Raw genomic sequence first — 24238 nt, forward strand, 5'->3', positions numbered from 1 at the left:
TTTCTACACAATCTGCAAACTGTTTTATTTGAATACACACACTCATTCATATAACGTTGTGGCTTACTTGGCTTGTAAGTAAAGTTTAATCTTACTGAAATAGTAAGCACAATATGATCCATACAAGCCGAGCTGCCCAAAATATGTAGGTATCAACATTAGTGTATTTCACCATATTTCAAGGCATTTACTTAAAGTTAAGGATGGATGTAAGAATGCTCAGTATCTGGATTCTGTTAAGGTGTATCACTACAAAGATATTTAGCTGTAAAGTACCTTTGCTGAAGAATCAGAATCCCTTCCATGAAGGAGACCCAATACCTGAGTGACGCAGGAGGTAAAATGTTCATATCTACATTGTCAAAAGAAAAAAAATGTTGAAATACAGTTTTCATTTTGGAAACATTACTCAACATTCAAAAGGAGGATTTCTTGAGTATTGCTCATAATTCATTTTTAGTTTAAATATTGTAGCTTAAACTATTGAAGAATGTCAATGAGTCACAGTAAGTGGTGCTAGGAAAGACTGGCTACAAGGGCTAATATACCAACTAAAAGAGTAAAAATAGCTCAAACACAGCATATCAATGCTATAAATCAATATTATCAAACAAGTATTTTTGAGTCTGGGTGTCAATCCCAATGTCTAATTCACAGCACATAAAATAAAGTTCAAATTCTTACATGTTGTTAAGGCAATTCTAATTAAGCAAGACATAAAACCTAATGCAAATATGACACTTCTATGCACAGATGTCATTTAAGCATTTTTATCTTGCTCTTCGGCCAAAGACTTACATAAGATCAATAAAAACAAGGTCTCCCTGCCTATAGGCTTACAAACAGAAAGATGTCATACAAAAGGAAAATGGGGTGGGGAATGGGGTGGGGGAAGCAAACAAATGCAGACACCACTTCTTAAAATTTCAATGCTCTGGTAAGAACCACTTGAATAGAAACACTATGGGAGAGGAGTCAATTGGAACTTCTCTCTCAGCAAAACATGCCTGTATGAATACTGAGGACCTATTTGCTTTCCATTTAGAAAGCCATACATGTTTCAAATATCTATTCTGAAAATTAGATTCTGCTGCTCTTGGAATACAGCTGGAGACCTGCTGTTGATTACAGCATTATAGGAACTGACTGCAAATAAGAAAAGGAGAATAATTTCATTTTCTGTTGATTCCAATATGGTGAAATTTCAGATCTAGCAGGTGATAACAATGTAGGCAAAGCTAAGCACATTCCACATGTGTTGAATGGGCATGAGTGATAGAAAATTATATTCTGGTGCAAGGGAATAAAGATATTTATTGACACATCTTCCTGGGAATAAAATGGATGCTAACACCAAAAATGTCAGGCAGCTGGATAATCTACAGCTCTTTCTCAGTGGCAGCAGGAGGGAGAAATGACATCTAAGGGTATGATTATTGAAAATGTCCACTCCGCAGGCCTGTTTCACAAACAGAAGGGAATACATCTTCTAAAATGGTGCTGAATGAAACAGTGGCCGTCATCATCTTTTACTGTACTTTGAAATTTAGAAGCACCACAGGTAAAAGTGCTCAAGAGACAAGTCCAGCCTGCCTCTTGCCTTACATTGGGATGGCTATAATCCCAGTCTTCTCACCATAGTTATGCACAAAGGGCTACAGGGAAGACTGAAGTAGAAAACTCAACTTCTGTCACCTTTAAAGCGACATGATTACTGAGCTTAGGACAGAAAAATGTGCAAAAATGGACACACAAATTAAGGAACGATAACAGAGAGCCCCGAAAAGAATATTTGTAGGTAGGTTTATTTTGAAGACATACTTGGTAAGATAAACTGCAATCTTGGGATTTTTCAGAAGATCCATGAGAAGATCAACAGAGTACTTTCTTGTTAGTGTTCCATCACCATTCACAAGAATGTTGAATATCAACTGGAAAGTCTGATGAATATTTCTGGAATGGAAAAGCTAAACAAAGAGCTCTGATTTACAATAATGAACCATCACACACCCAGCTATATCAATGCAAACCTATAAACCTGAAATATGACAGCAATAAATATGATTCAATTGGATGATAAAAGATATGCATAGTTAGTACAACAGGCCGGCACGACTTGATTTGCACAGGTTGCTGGTGTAATTCCACATCCTGCCACAAATATTATTATCGGCAAGATTAACATGCCTGAAGTAAAAGCTATTTCTTTAAAAGAAGAAGAAAAGAACACATCCTTACCTTTTCTCCAACTTCTTCATTTAATGTAAGACTTGACAATATTGAAAGTGCGAATACAACCATTGTTAGACTACTGTGGGCCAAGAAACTGATCAGAGTACGATAGAAACTCTTCACATTTGTCTAGTACAAAGACAAAAAAAAACATTCCTAGAAAAAGTTGCATTTGAGTGTAACCTGTTGCTGCCTAAGTCAATATATTCTATTCCTTACCATTTCACTAGATTAATTAAAAGATTGCTTTCCCATGGAATGTACATGCCATTTCACCAATATCCACAGGAACTGATAATGCATTAATGTTTTATTTTAATGTTACTTTGGAACTATGTTTAGAAACCTTTAGAGTGTGAAGGACAGTAGAGATCCAGGATGGCCAACTCAAGAAAATAAAAGTTTACACTCCATCTCTGAAGTTATTTATATGCAAATTTCCACTGAAATCAATGAGATTCATACACATTTGTGAAAGACTGCAAAATGTTGGTGTTCACTGAGAAGTGAAGTGTAATTTTTGAGGATTTGGATTTCAGAAATATTAGCATAGCTAAAGGGAGAAAAAAAAAGAGGAAACATGAAATCTATATAAAAGACCTTTACCGATGAACTTGGCCAAAATTAGATCTAGTGTTTGTTAAAATAATCAAAAGCAAGAGGAGTCATATCCAAGTGCTGTGGAAAGTCCTCATTCTCGACTTATTTTCTGCATTACATTAGTGTAATCATTTTCTCTGGGCTCATTAGCATGAGACGATAGTCCTGTAGTTTTGAAGGTACACAGGAAATGTCTTTACCACCTCTGCTAAATATGTAAATACAGAAGGAAATTTCCCCAGATTAACCAAGCCATTTCTTGAAATTCTAATTTCTTCCATGTTCTTTGGAGATAATGGTTGTGCTCATCTGCTCTATAAGATCAAGAGAAAGAATCAACTCCCACTTGCTCACTTAAAGTGCTAATGTTTCACACGCTCAAATGATTAGACTCCCCTTTCTTCAAAAAGATTTCAATAAAGAAAGTTTCTTACCAATGACTTAATATGTGCTTGAATGGATAGATTGTGTCGACACAGGTTTGCCATAAGTCCTAGGCATGGTATTGTTAACTCGTCTTCTGTAGACTGACTAAAATAAAAGCCCATAATAAAGCAATCTGCTTTGTTAACATGTTTATTAGAATTCCATACTTCGTTTCTTATAAAACTGATTCCTTCAATTTAATCGTTATCCCCTCAGAGCAACTTTCACTTTGTTATCCAAATCAGAAGAACGATCCCACATGCAGAACACAAGTAAATCACTGCATTGGAATTGCTGTATGCTTATACCTATCATTAATAAAACTATGTGCTGCTCACTTTATAATTATGCACAGAGTGCAATCCTACAAAAGTAAGCTCCACTGAGTTTAACAGGACATACTCCAAGGTTAGTGTATACAGGATTGCAGCATAAGCCGTTCAAAACACTTATCAGTTTGCCCACCCACATACAGCTGCTGGTGTCATAATGACTTTAGTGGTAGGACTTAACACTTCTTGCAGAAGAGAAGCCACTAAAGAGAATGAAAACCCAAGTGTAATTAGCTTTATTAATTTTACTGAAAACAAAAGTTATATGTCTTCTTCCCCTGCCCAAATACATATGCTCTTATTTTAGTGCATTTTAGAGACTGCCATGAAGGTGGCCAATTAAACTCTCCTCTGAAACTAAACAGGAGTGGTATGGCAAATATCTGAATAGGACTCTCCTTCCTTGGAGGTTTTTGAGCAGAGGTGGGATGGCTGTCTGTCATGGATGCTTTAGCTGAGATTCCTGCATTGCAGGGGGTTGGACTAGATGACCCTTAGGTCCCTTCCAACTCTAAGATTCGATGATTTTATGATTCTATGAAACCACCTGGGAAGTGGAGAGGAGGGCAGGGAGTTTCATCTCTCTTCACTTGCTTATTGCAAGTTCAGCTCTACCCACCAACACTACCTCTGTTCCATCTTCCCATCTCCTAACTCAGTTGGTAGAGCATGAGACTTTTAATCTCAGAGTTGTGGATGTGCGCCCCATGTTGGGCAAACGTTTCCTGCGTTACAGGGGGTTGGACTATTTGACCCTCGTGGTCCCTTCCAACTCTACAATTCTATGAATATACCTCTGCTGGAAAGTCTTTGGTCGTCCTGTTCTATTATCCTCAGTCTAACAGTCTTCTGTTCCTTAAAATGTACCTGCCCTTTCTCTTGCTGTCCCAATCCCTTAACTACCTCCCTGAAATCAGCTCAGCAGGATTTACTCCAAGATGAGCAAGTATACAACTGTAGCCTTACTGAGATAAAGATTTAATCCTATGAGGTACTTACATATGGTGTATAAGAAATGAAATTAAGTCATCAATATTAGTACTGCCATGGAATACTCTTGCATTGTAGGTCAATTTCTGCAGCAGTTGAATACTCTTGAGAGGGGAAAAAACAAATTATGATACAACTAAAAGATATAACTTCTTGAGGTTCTAGATATTAGGAAAGTATTTATCTGTATTAGAGCCACTGCATTCCATTTTCAGATTAGGAACTAGACAATATACTATTTCAAAACTATTAAAATCATTTCTCCTTGATGATTAATAGTCTTCTAAAAATTCAGTTTATACAACTAATTAGTAGGTTGAAGCAGAGGTTTTCAAAGTTTTTTAGTCCACAGCTCCCTTGACCAGCTACATTCTTTCTGTGGGAACCATGAGTCCAGTTATGTCACCCCTTGCCTGCAGAGCTAGCAGCCTCTCACCCTTTTTTGAATACTCTCCCTTGTGAAGTGTTCCCTTAGCCTCCTCTCCTCTCTCCTTGGGAGTCCTCCAGGCAGCCGCTCCTGGTCTCTGAGCTGCCCGCTCCAACCCCAAAGAGAGGTACCTCCTCATGCCACCTACCAGGGGCCTGGGAAGAGGGTGCCTTCAGCCTAAGTGGATCAACAAAGACTGTCCAAAGGTGAATGTGAGGCCAGCACCTTACCTTGGGAGGCTGCAGTGGCAGCAGCAGGAGCTGCCAGCCCTGCATGCTGGAAAGGCTCCCCTTCAGCACTGGACACTCAGCTCCCAGGCAGGCCTTGCAATCAGCAATCACAAGAAAGGCCAGCACAGTGCCTGCCTGGCCTACCACTTGTCTCATCCAACTGCAAGGGCTGGTGGACTGGCTGGCGGGCCTCCTTCACTCACCCACCTGCTTGCTTATTCCAAGGCCACCTCAGCTCCTGCAACCAGCACCCCATGACCAACCCCAGAGGCACCATTTGCCGGAGGAGTTTGTAGCCAGGGCTGCTGCAACATAACAGCTGCACAAGCCTTTGGGAGGCAAAGATGCAAGAGGACATCAGAGAAGGGAGGGAAGGAAGGAAGGAAGGAAGGAAGGAAGGAAGGAAGGAAGGAAAGAAAGAAAGAAAGAAAGAAAGAAAGAAAGAAAGAAAGAGACTAATGTTGCCCATGCCACCTCTGACTATCATTCAAGGCACCCCAGGGTGCCACGGCACACTGGTTGAAAACAACTGGGTTAAGGGTTCAATTGTATGCACAAGAAGTTGTTATGAAGCAAGCTTAAGCCTGGAAGAGGGGAAACATGCCTTTCAATGTTTTACAGCAAGTTGCAAGATCACATGACCAAGCTGAATGGGCTTAGGATCCAGCCTAAGTCCTCACTCTATGGTCAGGCTCCTGCCACACCCCAGAACACATTTTTGGGACTTACACAGGCCTAGGTTCAGCCAGCTTAGGCTCACTTGGATGAGCAAGTTATGTGCTGGGGCTGGGGACTTAACATTAACTGAGCCAGAAAAGCGCTTCACCCTAAGGTGCTCATCCTGGCTGATTGCACCCTAAGACCATTAATCATCAAGGGGAATTAATCACTGAAGTGCAGATGTGAAACCAGTAGTTGGCCAGGGGAGGGGGTGGAATAAAACCAAAACAGTTTCTCTCACTGACTCTAGTCAATCAAGTTTTGGTTTTAGTGAAGATGAGACTAACCCATTATTTCACACCAAAAAGAACATGAAGCAGAAATCATTGTTCCATGGCTATAGGATACAAATCTATTTAAGTCAAGCAAGGGAGGCATGCCATTACTTTTCCACATTTTATTAGAAATTTCTACATTTGCATTTCAGCTATAGTCTGATGGCATGGACACCTAAGCAGGTTTGGATCTCATGTGTGCTTGGATGGGAGGAACCACCCCCCCCACCCCCCGGGAACCATGTGCACACATAGCTTTGAGTTCCATGTAAGAAAGGCAAAACATAGCTAAAAATAATTTTAAAGCTTTATATTACTTACAAAAAACCATTCCCGCTATATGAAGTGTTAAGCATTACATTATGTTACCTGTAATAATACTGGATCAAGAGGATTGATAGAACTTCGATGAATCACACCTGCCAGGACACTACACAAATTGCAAGTATTCAGAAGGGCTTCTCTGATCTCATTATCTAAAACTAAAATATAAACATCCACACATAGTCACTAGAAGCAACGCGTCAAGAACAAAGGCGATTAGAAAATATTTCAGAAAATTTATAAAGCAATATTTCCATCCAACAGTCAATTATATTTTAATAAAGTCTTTGAACCTATTTTTTAATTTTCATGAAATGTGCTGGGATATAAAGTAACTTAATTAAGCAAATTAAGAAGAAATGCTAGCTGCTTCTATAGATGCAGTCTTACACACTGGAAACAAGTAAATTTCCATCGTAAAACAAAAGGTCAGTTAACATATTCTCCCAAAGTCTGGCATATCTGCTAAAGTAATGTTGACATATCTCTCGCTTTACACTATATCTCTGCTTACTCAGAAGCATTCAAATCACCATTTATTTAAAAATATTTTAAAAATATTTATTAACCATTCATCAAAAGTTTGTATAAGTATACAAAAGTGTGAACAGAATTAATCCAATACAACTTATAAATACAATGTAAAAATAAAAAATAAACAAAGCAAAGTAAAATAAAAGATAGAATACAGCACAATTCCAAAGGCCATCTAAAATTTTAAATGCTTAGTCAAATAGGAAGGTTTTCAACTAGTATCAAAGCTTGTAATTTCAGTGCCAGCCATGCCATCATAAGGATGCCACTCCAAAGTTGTGGCACCATTGAACAAAGAGCCTTCTCCTTGTAGAACCACAACATACTGTATACTAAAGAGGATACTTGGAGCAGAGCCTCTCCAGAAGGTAAGACATGGGGAGGCTGCTATGGAAGGAAGCACTCCAGAATGTGGGTTCCAATTCTTACAAGGTTTTAAGGTAAAGCATCAGCATCTTTAATTGAACTTGGAAGCAGATAGGTAATCAATATAGATCTTTCAAAATAGGTGCAATATGAACAGCTTTGGCTAAACCTGTCAAAATTCTGGCAGCTGAGTTATGCACTTCCATATACTCTTAAAAGGGCAGCCCCAACACATTACAGAACTCCAACCAGGCTAACAGAGTGGCAATCAGCATGGCAAAGCTATCCTGTCACATGTGGTGAACCAGTCATAGGTAATAAAAGGCACACCAGGTATCAAGTGACAATGATGGATCAAGGAGTACTCCCACCCTGTATACCAGCTCCCATCCAGAGCAAGTGGATACCAATTTCCTGGACTCCAAGTACTACCCACCCACGTCCATCTTGTTAAGATTGTGCTTCAGTTTATTGACCTCATCCAATGCATTACTAAGTCCAGACACTGATTTTGTATTCCTGCTTTTCTTACAATAACTAAGTTGTTGCATTCATGAGCTGCACAAAAGCAATAAATTTAATATTTAAAAAATGATTTTTTTAAAAAAAAAAACCAGCCAAGAGATTTTGGTTATGACGATCAGAACACTCTAACATTACATTTTAGTGTGATGTCTGAGAAAGTTATATACAAAAGTATGCAAGAAATCAGAGCCAATCATAAGTTTTACACTACACTTTATCTTGACCTATAAAGTATTAAACAGCTCAGGATATGCAACTCAAATGTATTTAAGGCTTACCCAGTTGAGAGAGCAAGCCTACCACATTCAGGGTTAACTGGGGGCTTGTATTTGGATCTTCAATGAGTTCCACTAAGCAGCATAGACATTCACTTGGTAAAATCTGGTTCGATGCAAAAAATCTTGTCAGCTTCAATCCTGAGATGACCTGGAAAAATGTATTTAATATGGTAACTACTAACTGAAGCTAAAAAGTAACACTGAACCAAATACTCCTTAAGTATACTGGAGCTCTAGTGAATACACAGCAGTCTTCCACAAAGCTAAGTGAACTATGAACTCACTTTCAATGAAGTGAAAAGACATAGTACAGTATCCTTAACTTTCTCTCACAAAAATCAATAGAACTTAACAGGGCTTAATTTAGAGTGGAGCCATTCTTTTCAAAGACCATTCTTTGAAATAAGTACATAATCAAATACATACACAACAACTTACTATATGTTATATCTTTACCACACTTCTAAAAAGAGTTCTACGAGTAGTATAAACACACCAGAGCTAGATAACATGTTAACAGCATCTTCCAAAAGTATGACAGTTGAACAAAACTGACAGTTGGAAAAAAGTGTCCTTGTGAATGCACCCTCAGAAGAACACTTCAACCTAGATGCTTACAAAATTGAGGCTCTCAAGAAGTGGCTAAAGGTAGTTTTTTCTCTGAATTCTATCAGATCTGCAAGAATTCTAACTTGAATACTGTATGCAGACAGAATTGGGGAGCTGGTGGAAATTCTACATAGATTTATTAACTACAATAAGAGTATTTTCAGACTTGTTCTATACATTTTAATTAATTAAAAAAACCTAACCAAGTGGCTTCCAACTGAAAATAGGCAATATAGGCTCCAGTGCTACAAGAACTGCCCAATGCCTATGGATAAGCACTTTCTTCCATAGCACCCACTTTCCAGAGTGGGTCAAGGTTACAATTAAGTAAAATGTAGTTCAGATAAACAATGAATTTTGGTGTTCCCTATTTAAGATTTATCTCCTCCACTTTCTGAACATCAAAAGGGGGTTGTAAAGAAAAAAAAATAAACAAACCAGAAAGCCAAAGCAATCAAAACTAGCACCTAAACAAAATTTCCCAAATCAGTTGATTCTGAATGCCTTTTTTAAAACAAGTGTATACAGACAACCATCTTAGACGTGTTTGATGTGTTTGACCATGCAATATATGCAATTTCATTTAAATGGGTGGTGCTTTGGAATGTAACCGCTGTGTAAATTAGGAGTTGCCTGTATAGATTTATTTCAGAACGATCCAAGGGAGCCTCAGTAGAGATTAAGTTCCATAAGTCTGGTGGTCCTCTCCCCTGTGACCACCTTCCGTAACTCTGAAGCAGAAAGTACAGAGCAGAGTCTCCATAGTTAACTACAATGTGTGACCAGGTTCAGGTTGTGAATCCCACAGATCAGGGCTTTTAACATTTAGGGGGAAATTACGTAAGCCATTCCAAGTCCATGGAATACAGCAAGCTATAAAATAAAGTGCAATAAATAAAAGAAAAAACCCATGATGAGATCCTGAGTTAAGGGGTTTCAGAATCATATGCTCCTTATGATGTGGCATTATAGCCCTCCTATGTTGCTAGACTCCAGCTAGATAAGTTTCAATCCACAGGTCAATCATCAGAGTGGAAATTCAGCTTCGCCTGGAGGGCCACTGGGACCCCATCCCTACTTTAACAGCAGTGCCACACAGCACACATTGCAGTAACCACTACAAACACACACTGCAAATAAACATGCTGTACAATTCCTTGATTGCATATGCACTCATAAGAATCTTTATTTTATTGCTATGGCTAGTGGCTGTTGCAAATAAAGTGTAAGAACTTAACTATGCAAAATATATTTTGGAGGTTTGCACGAATAATCAAATAATATATCTTATTCTAATTGCCCCCGCTAAAAACCTTGCAGTTTTTGCTGATGATTGCATATGTATGGCAGCTTCCTTTGTTGTGAGCAGGCCTGCTATACGCCTGCCAGCTAAGGAAGCAGTAGAAATCAAACGGGGGTGTATTTCCCCTCCCCGCTTCCAATCTCCACCCCTACCTCTCACTTCTTTTTCAAATAATGTAGAAAACTGCACTTTGGGTCCCCACGATCTCCAAATAGGGCTTACTGCCAGGTTAAGTTTGCACAGGTTAAGTTTGCCCCGGCCGCTTTACTTGCAAGGCACTTTTCGCTGTGCGTATCGGGATTTGTTTGTTGCTGTTGTTTGGCTTTCGAGAGAAAACTCCTAAAAACAGAAATCCCAAAGAAAAAGGGCCATTCCCAGCCGCTTCTGTCAACTCCCGGCCAGGCACCCGCGACCAGCCGAGCCGAGAGACGGAAAGCCGCACACCGTGCAGGTCCGCTCGGCTGCTCTCACCTCCAGACTCCGCTGCAGCAGCGCTGCGTTGGGCGGGGTCCGCGCAGCCCGGTACTGGGAAGCCGCGAGGAGCAGCGACTTCATACAAGCCGGCGCGTCCATAGCGCTGGCGGCCCAGCCGCCTCCGCGGACCTTCCCTGGCAGCGCCTCAAATCCCGCCGTCAGAAAATCGTATTTGGCGCCTCGGCCGCCATTTTGACGCGAGGAGGAGCCCCCGGCGCAGGCCGGAAGCCCCGATGCATGCCGGGAGGTTGGAGAGGAGAGCCGTTGAAGTCCTCTCGTCCCAGTGGAAAGGAGGAACGGGGAGGGGCGGGGGGGAGGAACGGGGGCAACAAAACAATAGCACGAGACACCCCCTCGCAGCCTAGAAATCGATGCTAGACGGAGTGGGCGGCCGGGCCAGGGTTATTTCCGTCCGCGGCGGTGGTTCTTTCGCGTCGTGTGGCGAAGTAGCAGCTCTGTGGGAACCAGGGCGAGCTCGAGAGCGAAGCAGCCCTTGCCCCGGTGCATGCTGGGAGGGAAGGGTCACAAGCGGCGCTATTTTTGTCCTGCGGCTGCTCCTGAGGTGATGCTTTTCTCCTCGCGTGGGAGCACTCGTGGCGGATGCGCACGCGAAGCCGGTCCGGGGTGGGCGCCCATGTCCGGTGGGAGATGAAAGAGAATAGCCGCGGAAGAAACGTGGCCGGACAAACGTCACAACAAGCAGCGGCGAACTGGCCCGTTTCCTATTGTGCGTGCGTGTGTGTGTTGTGCCAATTTGGTTTGCGTGTTTGCATCAAGATAGGGGGCTGCTTTGTGGCTCTCGTGCAATAAGCGCAACAGTGCATTGTAATTCCCCATGCATATACAGTACCGGTTTATTTAACATCTCAAAGGAATGGCCAGGCTACCTAGAAAAGGCAATCAGATAAGGCAGGGACGTCCAACAGGTAGATCGTGATCTGTGGTAGATCACTGGCTCCACCCAAAGAAGCTCAACAACTTTGGCTCCCCTAAAAAAAGCTCAACATTTAACATTTTAGCCCTTTACCCCGCCCCCAAAATGGGGCTTTCCTCCCGCCTCAAAAAATCTCAACAACTTTGACCTGAACCCCTAAAACACGGGGCTTTCTTCCTCCCTAAAAAAAAGCTTAACTTTGACCTGAACCCCCGAAAAGGTGGTAGACCACTGCCAGTTTTTAACTCTGAGTAGATCGCAGTCTGTTCGGAGTTGGCCACCCCTGAGATAAGGCTTTATCAGGTATCCTGGCAGACAGGAGAGAAGCAACACACTCAAATTTCTGCTGGGGACCACCTCTTTCTGTGATGTTTTGGGGGGTAGGCAATTTCAAAAGTCTGTATTAGAGCTTGCACACCAATGTTCTAGGTTTCTCTCCTCCCTCCCTGCATTGGGTGAGCAGGGAACCCTGTTGCAACAGTTTAATAAAGATTATGCTTACTAGCTGCTTTGCTTCTCCATATTCTCTGGTTGGCTTTATTTTCTCCTACCAATAGAGAAACTACATAAGGACTCTATACGGGCTCTTGGATACCTCATAAGGGGAAAAGGAGCAGTTTTTTTTCTTATAACAGTGACTTACTACATACAACTGATGAGGTAGACTCTAGTCTAAAGTATAAATTTTGCTGCAGTTTCCCCCCTGCCACTATTTGAAATACCATTTCCCACTATATAAGGATACTCATCCAGGCCTGTGCTCAGTGAAATGAATGGTGGAAAACAAGAAGCATAAATAAAAACACTTAAATGTACCTCACAAACCAAAAACATCATGCAGAGATGTTCAGGACGGTGCAAGCTCCTCAATCTTCCCTGGAGATAACGGGGTTGTTCATTTTTTGGAAATCCTCTAACGTTACAACAAAACACTGCTGCTGAGTGAATGTGGATGAAATGTTCTGCTAGCAGCTGTACAACTTCCTGCTCACATTAGCTGTCCATCTTATCTCCTGATCAGTTTTCATGTGTTGAGATTATTCTTGAAATTGCTGCACTGAACTTTGCTCTGATTTTGCCCTTTTTAATTCCAGCATGGAATTTGGTATTTGGTACGTTGATTGACAGTACTGTTCTGCAAGGCAGGTTTCTTCTCTTATGGTTGCTTACTATCTTCATATAATCATAAGGAGGACATCTACAAGGGTCCTCTGGTGTTTGGTGAAGCCTAAGGCTAACCCTTTTGGCAGCCCCAAAGACACAGCTTCTGGCTCCCCTACCTTGGCCAGTTAATCCACTTTCCATGTCTACTTGTTATTTCAGTTTCTGCATTCTTCTCTTCTTCCAGATACCATTTCCATAGTCCTTAAAATTGTGTAGATGCCCTACATTTGTGGGGTTACTTCCATGGCTACAGGAACTCTTAATTTTAATTTTTAAATTTTATTGTGCAGATGAAACTATGTATTGTTCTGACATGGTGGCTGTGTGACTTGGTGCTTACATAGCTACTTTAACTCTGTTCCAGCAGGAAGTATCACCTTGGATCAGGGATGGTTAACCTATGACTCTCCCAGTATTGTTGGATTCCAATTCTCATCAGTCCTAGCCAGCATGGCCAACAATCAGAGATAATTTGGGGGGGGGGGGAGTGCAGCAACATCTGAGCTCAATAGATGAACCAGCCTTGCCTGGGATAGTATGACTATAATAGGACTTATCTGGAGTAAATAAGTAGAGGCAGCCAAAATAGATATGAACTGCTATTTCCTGTGGGCACAGATAACTTTAAAGGGGTATTGACACGCTAAAAAAACCAGCCACTATGAAAGTGCTAAATCCTGTGTAAGCTAGGTGCTAACATATTTTCCATCCACTTCTGACATTGTAATGTGTACAAAAGAGTTGAGTAAATTGAACAAGGAGTTTTGCAGTCGAAAAGTGTTGGAAGTAAGCCTGATATACAGGAATGATAAGTACAATTATGACTTAAGAATAAAAATTCTAGTAAAATTAAGTTTAAAATATAATAATAATAATCAGAACAACAAAACTTAAAAGAGAACAGCATAAAAGCAGTCAGCGGAGAGAAGGCAGCATAAAAGTAGAGATAAAACAGGTCATATTAAAAATCCTGGGAAAATATACCGGTAATGGTCTTTGCCTGGTATTAAAACGATATCAAAGTTGGTGGCACTTGAGAGATGTGTGTTCAGGCATTGTGCATTAGTGCAATGGGGCTTTATTTCCTGCCATCTTATGATACAGGTAAAGTGGTACAGGTTTCCTACAAGCTGAAAAAATAGGAGGAAAGCTGTTGCATGCAACTGAATCACATAGCACCATATAGTTGTAATATATGAGCAAACAATGGATTTGGACATCTGGCAGCCTCAGATAGTGAGCGTCCTAATATGGTACCTTAAACTGGTATATGGAGTAGTTTTATTTATGTTTTACCAACTTAAAACAATTATGAATTTAATATGACCACAGGTTGCATGTTAAAATATTCGTGTAATATTTACAATCCTGGCTACGTATAGACTGGCTACATATAAACTTTGCTTTCCTTTTCACTAGAATAGGGGTAAAGGTAAAGGGACCCCTGACCATTAGGTCCAGTCATGGGGTTGCGGCGCTCATCTCGCTTTATAGGGGTACTGGGAACTTAAAGCTATTCTGAAGGAGAGACAGAGCCTTACTATCTAGAGAAGAAAAAAGTCCTATTTACAGTACTGGGTTTTTCTAAATGTTCTTACCTCCCTTAGGCCCAAACTAGTCAATCAAGTGATTAAATTAACGAGACTGCAAACTGCACTATGTTTATTCCAGAATGAAAATGCGCTTTTAAAGCACTAGCTTCTACAAACTCTTTTTTCTTTACTACACATAAGTAAAGGTGGGAAAGCTGAAGGGGGGGGGGCTTTCAAAAATAGTTCCCAGAGTGTGCTATGCTGTTAGATCAGGTTCTACAGTAGCTACCTGCAAATACTTACACCTAAATGTACATGTGTATTGCTGTAAAACTGGTTATACTTCTGGGGAGTAGTTCTGGCATTTCCGGGGTATAGCTTGAAGTCCTTTGGGAACTAGAGTGGCCTCTGACCTGACTAGAGACTACAGTGAGACATTTAGAAATAATTGAACTATGCACAGTGACAACTTTATAGTACTGTCTTTGAAAATTTAAATATCCTTAACAATATAATTATAAAATTGCTGTGACTTACTTCGCCAGGATAACATGATACAGTTGAAGCAAATTATCATTTAGTATTTGATATATTGTTATGGCTATCAGCAGTAACTCTTGCAGAGCTCTATGGTGTATATCAAACTTAATCCCCAATTATCTCAGTAGGATTTAATTGCAAGTAAATATGTTTAGCATTACTTTGTTCAACATTCTGCTACCAATGCTAGTTGCGAATTGCCAAAATAAATAAGTGAAAATTTAAAAAATAAAATCAGCCAACACTTGTGTTCATGACTATTCACAAAGTTGAATGAAGGAAACAACTAAAGATTAAAAACTAAAAATTCTTACAGAATAAGCTTTTCTGGTCTATAGTCCAGTTCATCATTGATGTAGCAAGTTCAAACTTGAGTCCATGTAGGGCAGACATGGTCAAACTTGGCCCTCCAGATGTTTTGGGACTACAATTCCCATCATCCTTGACCATTGGTCCTGTTAGCTAGGGATGATTGGAGCTGTAGTCCCAAAACATCTGGAGGGCCAAGTTTGGCCATGCCTGATGTACGGGATGCTATTAAACTTGCTTCTCTTAAAATGGAAACACCTTAAGCACTGCAGCTTTTATAGTGGCATAAGTTTTGCAGCTCAGTTTCCATTTCATCAGGTCTATGAAGTGGTCACTTAAGTGGGCAGGTATAGGTACCACGAATACAGGAAGGAAAAGGAAGAGTGTTGGGTTTTTTGCTGGAGCAAGAGCCAAGTAAGCAAGAGATAACCATGTGGGCAGTACTATCTAGAGCACAAATGAAAACAAAATCCAGTCAAATGGACTATCCAGTTAGCAAGAGTGTGACCCACTCAAGACTAGTGTCTGTGTTGAGAGATGAAGCAAGTCATGAGAAATGGTCCTTCAGCCAATCACTCAGGTAAGACTTCAAGATAATCCTCAGCATCTTCATTTTCTGGGGAGGAAAAAAAAAGCAAGTCATTTGATTATTTCTCTAATTCCTGAGTGGAGAAAGATAATATTTTATTGGCAGACCCAACCAGATTGTGTGATGGCTTGTATTGGAATAATTACTTCTGACTGAAACTCAGGGCCTTTTTCAGATGGAACTCAGTTCTGGGACCTCTCAGGTGGGCAGCATTGCCATTCTAAGAGAACAGGGGAGGTGTTCGTGTTGAGTTCTGGCACCTCTTTTTTTGGGGGGGGGGGATAGCGCTTCTGAAACTGAACATTTGCAGAATGACACGGTATAGAACATAATAAGACATATTGCTCAGTGAAGAAGCTATAACTACACATTTCATTATCAGTGTCCTGTAATCCCAATAGCTACTTGCTACCTCTCTGCAAAGCAGTATTAGGAGAGGAAAACTGCAGCAGAAAAGGTACTGTGACGCTTATTTATCTCAGTTGCAAGTTGCTCCCTTCTAATTCCTCTTTTCCTGAGAAGGGTCCATCAAGGCGAGGCTTTTGCTCACAAAGTTTCAGCATAATATGTGCTTCTGCGAGCACATAATAATTTTGCCCAATTTGGGCTCATTCCTTCCACAAAGCTGCAATGGGAAAGGTGGAAATAAAGCCCAGTTACTCAAGCAGAATAACACTTGCAGTTTATTAGACCCAAACCAAGTCAGGAAATATTTCCATTTAGACCAAGGGTGGTTAACCTCTGACCTTACAGATTTTACTGGACCACAGTTTACATATCCCCAACCATTAGTTGCACTGGTGGGGGGCTAATAGGAGTTAGAGTCTTAACAACATCTTATTTAGACTGTTCAACTGTCGCTTCGTTTTTTAATTCAATTTTGGTCCTTTGAATCTGAAGTAATGCAAATATCTAAATTGGACATTTGTGATCTAAACTTGGAACAAATGGAGAATTGTTCAAACATTCACAGAATTTACTCCCTCCACTTGGCAAATATATTAGTAAAAATATTCAATAAATTACAAGGCAGGCAAAGATAACATGAGATAGCTTTCCCTGCCAGTGATATAGCTTCGTTCCTAATTAAAGCAAGAGTATCACTCAAATTGTAAAATATTCTAATTCATTGCTTATGTAATGGGAATAGAGGAAAGTCATGATGGACAACGTTAATATGATGCACCCAGCACACTACAAACAAGTTGACTCTTTCACTTAAAGAAGGGATGGAAACAATTCCAATTTCTTCCTCCTCCTGCAGTCACCTATTGCTCTAGTGATTCCACAACCCTCCTGAGTGAATGTTTACTCTGGTGAATGGACATATGGCTTCTGATTCCATTTTCAAAGTTCTCAAGGATAGAGTCCAAATAATCCAACACCTCCGGGTCAAATGTTTTATTTCCATCCCAGAATAGACTATTTAAAACAGGCTTTCGATTTTGAAAATATTATAGTTCCTGAACAAACATATATACCTTACTGGTTACTACAGTCATTAAAACACAGCGGCTCGAAAGTAGATAGAATCATTTGTACAACTGATACGGAATTCCTTGCTATTTATTGCTTCATTGTGGTGGGTTTTGGAAACAATTTCTAAAAATAATTTTATAGTAGAAAGATGGTAAATGAATGAAAGAAGTATGATCCAAAGCTCTTTTCGTGCAGCCTACGTGCATTTTAGCATTGGGCCATAAGCATTATGTATTCTATGTATCTTTACAAATTTAATGTACAGCTGTGCTATAATTTTAAAACAAAAATTAAAACCTGTATCCAGTGCTGGTCATATGCTAATGGAAGAGACTTGCACAGTGGAATTTTTCTCTTTTAAATGCCTCTAAATAAGCTCCAGAGGGTTGGGAAAGTAGATTATGGGGGAGGAGATTATAGGGGCTGCAGGTTGAAGAAGAAGTGCACAAGTGGAAGTCTGATCATGCTGTATTTTATTCTACTTCACAGATATTCTCAAACTGACATTTCAATAGCTCCAATGACGTGAATCACAAATTCTTTGACCTATCCCATTTTGCATTCATTCTGCAGCATTTGCAAACAGAAGAACAAATCATTTATTACCTTTATTCATTATTTAAAATTTCATCTTCCTTACCTAATGCTTATTTCTCAAAGCCATATGTGAAAAGTAATGAACATAACATAATGTGTAAATCAGTTTTCATTGCTTTATTAGTAGGCATACCCACAAAGAGAAGACCAGGTAGAATACATCTCTGTTGGGTATCTCTTGATAGAGTAAGATTGGATTATATATGCTCATTTGTTGTTACTTTTGCTTTGGGATTGGTTAAAGCTATCCAGTTCTAAATACTGAATCATAACAAAACTCCAAAACTTGAAATAGAAAATAGAAAAGGGCACTCAACATTATCAAATGCTTTTTTCAGTGTCTAAAAAGACCAAGAGTCTCTTTAGCGGGATTCCCTTGAACTGCAGCCCTGTTCAAACTTACCTGGAAGTCTCATTGAGCACAATGAGAATTACTTCTAAGTAAATGTGTATAAAATAGCACTGTGTGGCTAAAATCCAATACACATTCAAATGGGGATGGGGGTGGAATTCCAACTGAACTTAATGAGACCTAATTAAGAGTAGGCATGCCTGTGATTCCATAAATATATTATTTCCCCTACATTATCTGTATCCTCTTACATATAAAGCTAATTGTTCTAAATATTTTATAATAATTATTTAAGAGTGATATTTTTTGGTAAGAAGTAACTTAGAGACAAATTCTTACCATGCTTAAATGTAGGCTATATAAACTTCTATTCAAAAGTTCTAATTTTTTTAAGATCTCATTTACAGTACCTCTTAATGCCTCAGTCAAAATTCTGCAAAGACTTTGGAATAGCTAATTAGACCAGTTAAGCTGCGAGCGGTGCAGTATAGTGATTAGAGTATTGGACTAAGCCCTGGGAAACCAAGATTTTAGTCCCCACTCAGTCATTGAGCTCATTGGGTGACCTTGGACCAGTTGCTGTCTCTTGTTGTTGTTGTTGTTTAGTCGTTTAGTCGTGTCCGACTCTTCGTGACCCCATGGACCAGAGCACGCCAGGCACTCCTGTCTTCCACCACCTCCCGCAGTTTGGTCAGGCTCATGTTTGTAGCTTCGAGAACACTGTCCAACCATCTTGTCCTCTGTCGTCCCCTTCTTCTTGTGCCCTCCATCTTTCCCAAAGATAGGATGTCTCTTAGCCTAATCTAAATCATGTTGTGAAGTGAAAATGGGGAGAGGGAGAACAATGTACACCACCTTGAACTCCTTGGAGAGAAGGTGGAATATAAGTATAATAATCAGATCCAGAAATATTATGGTGCCTCATTGTTGCAACCTTTTCTATTTCCTCTATGGTAACTAATTAATCTAGTTATTTAGGCTCTGAAGCTGTCAGTTTTGTGATTTTTATTAGAGTAAACTTTTGTATATGTGATTGATATTACTTTTTATATAGAGATTTGAAATAATTCCTCTGATATGTCATCATATAGCACCTTTAAAGCTGCTGACTACTTCAAATAGGACTTTCTTACTATGTTCTATTTTATAGCTCTAATTGAATTAAATAGACTATTGACATTCAGCAAACATGCATAATTTTGCATATGAATTATGAGGAAAAGCCTATGCGTTTTAAAATTCTGTACTCACATTTCACACCAGACACCATTTTAAGGATAGCCATTATCTCCTATGTGTGAGATAAAGGATATTGCCTGTTCTAAGATGGTACCTGCTGGCCTTGGTTTTAGTGAGTATCAATTAGAATCTGCTGCTTGATTGAAACTTCCCTTTTTACTCAGAAGGTTTAATTGCTTAATTGACACGGTGCTGCTTTCAGAACCTCCTAAAGCATTCTATGCTTTTAATGTCAAGTTCCATGGAAATTCATGAAGGGCATATCTGTTAATACAGTGATATCTCTGGTTAAGAACGTAATTCGTTCCAGAGGTCCGTTCTTAACCTGAAACTGTTCTTAACCTGAGGCACCACTTTAGCTAATGGGGCTTCCTGCTGCTGCCGCGCCACCGGAGCACGATTTCTGTTCTCATCCTGAAGCAAAGTTCTTAACCCAAGGTACTATTTCTGGGTTAGCGGAGTCTGTAACCTGAAGTGTCTGTAACCCGAGGTACCACTGTACATGTTTTCTTATATTATTATTTTATATACATTTTTTCTCTGATTTTTTTTTAAAAAAACACATCTATTATATTTTAACCCAACTCTGCCTCCTCAAAACTCAAAGCAGATACATGGTCGCCTTACCCCAATGTTCCAAGTCATGGGTACATTGTGGCTGAGAGGAGACTTGTGTTTAGGTTTAGGTCTCCAGAGTGCTAGCTGTGCGCTCTTAAACTACCATCCCACACCAGGCTTGCTTTATCATTTTTAAAAAGACAGAGCATTGTGTTAGTAAGGGCTGCTCAAGCTGTTTGAGAGTGGAACAGTCTCCTTCGGGAGGTTGTGGGCTCTCCTTCCTTGGAGGTTTTTAAGCAGAGGTTGGATGGTCATCTGTCATGGATGCTTTAGCTACGATTCCTGCGTCGCAGGGGGTTGGACTAGATGACCCTTGGGTACCTTCCAACTATGATTTTATTTATAATCAATCCTCTACTGCAGAGTTTATTGACCTTTTCCATTAGAGATCATGGGTAATATTCAATGTTAGCCATACCCAGAATAGACCCATTACAATAGTCTTTAAAGTCTTGATTTCATTGGGTCCACTGAAAGTGAAACTTAATTTCATCTCATGTTGTTTGACTAGTTTCGTTAATTTGAAAAAAATATATATACCCGTAATTTTCCTGCATTACAACAATTGTTATACAGCATAGTATTAGTAGTATGTCATTCTTTTCTGATTATTATTATGTGTGTCTCTTACCAGGAATCAAATATGCTTCACCTTTAGTGACGTAGACAGTCTGAGATCTTTGGGATGTTGTAGGTCTGTTTACTGGATAGCGCAGGTTGCTTACTAGCCCTTGATTTGGTTTCTCATAAGTAGCAATTAAATCCTTTAAAGTTCTGAAGTCCTGTTTTGGAGCACCCTCAGAAGTCTGCAAAAGAAGTAGATTGTTGCCACATTTCCATTTGATTATAGTTCCTCACAAGAGCGAAGATTAATTAATTTCACTGAAATGGATAACTAGAATAGTACTCTCCTTCCTTGGAGGTTTTTAAGCAGAGGTTTGATGGCCATCTGACATGGATGCCTTAGCTGAGTTTCCTGCATTGCAGGGGATCGGACAGGATGGCTCTTGGGCCCCTTCCAACTCTACAATTCTGTGATACTGTGAATATGAAACCGATACATATTGTGCTCTTGGCAGAGTTCCATCCCGCTGAAAATTAAGGTTGTCATGGTGGCCACCAACTTTTAGAATGAATGAATACCCCCAAAATAAGGTCATCCAGAGACGTAGATTTTTTTAAAAAAGTAGTTAAATAAACAAAAAGGTTAAGCAAGGTGGCATATGCGTCTAGTAGGACCTATTAAGTGCATATTTATTACATTATTTTACTCTAGATGTAGTCGTTTTCTTACCCAGTAAACACACAAGATGTATCTGGCTGTACTTTTGAATCAAATTGTAGGTTTCAACGGAAGTCTCATAAAGTTCAACGAAAAAAGCAGAAGGCCCAGTGGATCAGTTCATTCTCTAGTTAGACTGCAACCACTACTGTGCTATAAGATCCACTACCCTGTAATATTACATATGAGCCTGTTCTACTGATGAAGCCTAGGACAGCGAAACAAGGCTAATATTCAGGAAATCCTTGTCTTAGACTCTGTGAAAGGATTCTGTGGAACTGTAGCAACCCTTCATGTGGATTATTGGACTCTTTGAAGAGACAGGTGGAATAGATACTTTTACATGTAGGGATCTTATGTGTGAACTGACTAGAGAATGAACTGATCCACTGGGTCTTCTGTTTTTTTTATGAGACTTCTGTTGAAATCTACAATTTGATACAATGAATAGTATACCTTATTTATTCAAAAGTACATATTGAGTATGTTTCATGTAACCATAGGTTTGTTGTTGTGTCGTTTTCTTACCTGCATCATAAAGTGTCCATTATGTTTCCTGAAGATTCGGTAAGTGTAGATAATCTGTTCATAGCTGATTTTTAAATAGGAAACAGATACATTAATAAATAATTGCCTTATTTGTCAAATTGCTGCAATAGTCATATATGTCAAAGAGTCATTAGATCTGTAAATCCTATCCAGTTCATTCAGAGAGAAATGGTCATGTGAGCTACCACATTATGCTAGAGGAAGACTGCTATTCATGCTGCTAGATTTCTGGTTATCTCTTATGAGCTGAATGGAATCACTGCTATAATTAAATTTGTATAGCACTTCAAAAGAAACAGATGTGTTCTAAGTAGTGTGTACATGAACTCTCTTCTGATGGTATCTGGGGTTGGTCGCAATAATTCCGGCTTTCTGATAAGGAGATCAGAGATAGCGCTAGTTTTGTCCAGCAAGCCGTTAAGATACGTCTTCAGTGTGAGACAAACAAATGTCATTTTCCTACAACTTAGAAACAACAACTAACAAATCAGAGTAATCATGTTTGGGAAACGATGTAAGTTCAATACAGCAGAAATTATAAATATAACTTGATTTCCAGTAATATTTACGATGATGAGGTTTCTTGTACTGATTGAGATCAACAGTCCGTTGAGATCAATATTAACTACACCTGCCATCATTCATATGTGATAACTGATTTTATTATGTAGATCACTCCTCTGGATGTAAACCTGCACATCTAAAAAGACTCTGCTCCTACACCACAAAAACATTGGAGAACGGATGGTGGAGAATAACGTACCACCATATGGGTGAGAGATGAAATCTGTAGCTTACTAGTTGAAAAACTTGCTAATTTTAAGATTTTTCTGTGAACATTGTCCGTGTGGAGGGGTTATAAGTACCATTTACTATGAATATGTAAAGAGACAATTGATTTACCAAATATTTAGAGTTATGGCTTCAATAATTTGAAGAATTTAAAATAGATTTCTGTCAAAAATTGGTCCAATATATATTTTACTGTATATGTACATTTTACAGCAAAAGAAGTACTTTGATCTGAGCCAGAGTCTAAATGCAACTTACATTCAAAAGCAGAATCATTTTCATGTGTGCACGCCCCTGGGATTACATTTATATATGCCTAGATGAACTTCTTTGATTTATTAAAATCAGGGGGCTGTTATCTCTCAAAAATTCCAAACATAATAAAGATTGGACCCAATCCATAGAAAGTTGTGTGTAAGCCCCATTGATATCAATATATTTTGTTTAGAAAAATCTATAAACCACTTAAATAAACTTCTGGTGTACGTAATATCATGTTGGCTTAAGTTAGACATGGTTAACTTTCATAACTGAAGTGTAGTTAGGTTTCTCTGAACTGAAGCTATTCTCTCCAAAAGAAAAGCAAGATAACTAGTTTAAATGAAAAGGGAAATACTTACAAAACACAAAGGCACAAGACTCCTGGAATACTCTCACTGTTTCGTATTAAAAAGCTCCCATTTTTTCCTGTTTTGCTCAGTAATTTTTCACAGTCGTCTTTAGTTATAGTTCCGTGGAAATACTGCAGTTCCATTTACCTATGAAAATGTTTTCAGATCAATTATTAAAGATTTAGATCAAAAAGAGGATCTGTTCTTTACCTAACTAAAGCCAACCTGTTGAGCACAGATGTTGAAACTGGCACAGCGCCTTTATGAAAGGCTTTCAACTGTGTTGTTTCAGTTCAACAACGTGATTGTTTTTTCCCCTATGCAAAACCTAGGAAACAGGAAATGTACAGGAAATGTAAAACTGATAAATGGATTAGTCGTCCCCAGAGCTCTTTAAGCAAATAACTTTACTGGGTTTCTTAGTGGTTGGTTGTGGGGGAGAAAAGTGAAGATTGAATCATTTCTTGAAATATATTTATAATCTTTTGTCAGCATGATTAAGATGATTATGAGCTACACAAAGATATGCTTATTCAAAAGGATTTTGTGTGTGCGCGCGCACCCAACAAATAGTATGATCATCTGTCAGAAATGGAAGGGGCTAGATACAAGTCTTTGGCAAAATGAACAAGGGTCATTGGTTTTGTCTTGCAAGTACAGTCCAGTCAAGCAACTGGAATAGTTTACATGGCAATTGGTTTGTGATACATTGGTCCAAGGAAGGACAACTGTTCCACAGCAAACTCTTACATGTGATATTCAAAACACAGGAGATCCAATTACCTGAAAACTGCTCCACAGGATTTCTCCTGCAATGTTGGGATGCTAGGCTCAAGATTTTGTTCAGCCAGGTCTTACTTAGTGGTCTGTCAGTTCCAGTTCCTCATAGCTCAATAATGCTCCTATTTTATCAATCTCACAAGCAAGTTGTGAAGGAAGCATTATAGAGCAATGTAAAATGTAACATTAGAGTGGGGAACAACATTTCTTTATGTCTGATGTTGCA

The 24238-nt window shown here is 39.4% G+C and overlaps 2 protein-coding genes across 4 annotated transcripts in view; both read right to left on the reverse strand.

Annotated features, from left to right (window-relative positions):
• Nucleotides 1-11933, reverse strand: part of CIP2A (cellular inhibitor of PP2A) — a 28634-nt gene extending 16701 nt beyond the window's left edge. Inside the window, exons 1-8 of the mRNA XM_082219811.1 lie at nucleotides 10643-11933; nucleotides 8260-8407; nucleotides 6602-6714; nucleotides 4590-4684; nucleotides 3267-3363; nucleotides 2239-2361; nucleotides 1822-1967; nucleotides 277-352 (exon numbers count right to left, since the gene is read on the reverse strand). Coding sequence (XP_082075937.1) covers nucleotides 277-352; nucleotides 1822-1967; nucleotides 2239-2361; nucleotides 3267-3363; nucleotides 4590-4684; nucleotides 6602-6714; nucleotides 8260-8407; nucleotides 10643-10744 — 900 coding nt within the window. The 5' untranslated portion in view covers nucleotides 10745-11933. The remainder of the gene's footprint in view (nucleotides 1-276; nucleotides 353-1821; nucleotides 1968-2238; nucleotides 2362-3266; nucleotides 3364-4589; nucleotides 4685-6601; nucleotides 6715-8259; nucleotides 8408-10642) is intronic.
• Nucleotides 11934-13804: 1871 nt separating this feature from the next.
• On the reverse strand, nucleotides 13805-23788 carry SH2D1B (SH2 domain containing 1B). Of its 3 annotated transcripts, XM_082219802.1 has the most exons (5): nucleotides 23458-23534; nucleotides 23242-23379; nucleotides 21809-21872; nucleotides 20630-20804; nucleotides 13805-15740 (listed from the first exon to the last, which is right to left on the reverse strand). In XM_082219802.1, the coding sequence occupies exons 2-5, from the start codon at nucleotides 23373-23375 to the stop codon at nucleotides 15697-15699; spliced, it is 417 nt and encodes a 138-aa protein (XP_082075928.1). In that variant the 5' UTR covers nucleotides 23376-23379; nucleotides 23458-23534; the 3' UTR covers nucleotides 13805-15696. The 3 variants fall into 3 exon arrangements, with proteins under 3 accessions (XP_082075928.1, XP_082075929.1, XP_082075927.1); XM_082219803.1 differs by having other exon boundaries at nucleotides 20651-20804; nucleotides 23242-23788; XM_082219801.1 differs by having other exon boundaries at nucleotides 23242-23558.
• Nucleotides 23789-24238: the final 450 nt, after the last annotated feature.

The sequence above is a fragment of the Podarcis vaucheri genome (assembly GCF_965113315.1).
Source record: "Podarcis vaucheri genome assembly, chromosome: 4".
Classification (NCBI taxonomy): domain Eukaryota; kingdom Metazoa; phylum Chordata; class Lepidosauria; order Squamata; family Lacertidae; genus Podarcis; species Podarcis vaucheri.

Coding starts and splice junctions, on each gene's coding strand:
- SH2D1B (XM_082219801.1), bottom strand. CDS start 23,375: ATGGAACTGCAGTATTTCCACGGAACTATAACTAAAGACGACTGTGAA. Junction 21,873..23,241: donor GTCTTGTGCCTTTGTGTTTT/GTAAGTATTTCC, acceptor TTTAAAAATCAG/CTATGAACAGATTATCTACA. Junction 20,805..21,808: donor ATGGACACTTTATGATGCAG/GTAAGAAAACGA, acceptor CTTCTTTTGCAG/ACTTCTGAGGGTGCTCCAAA.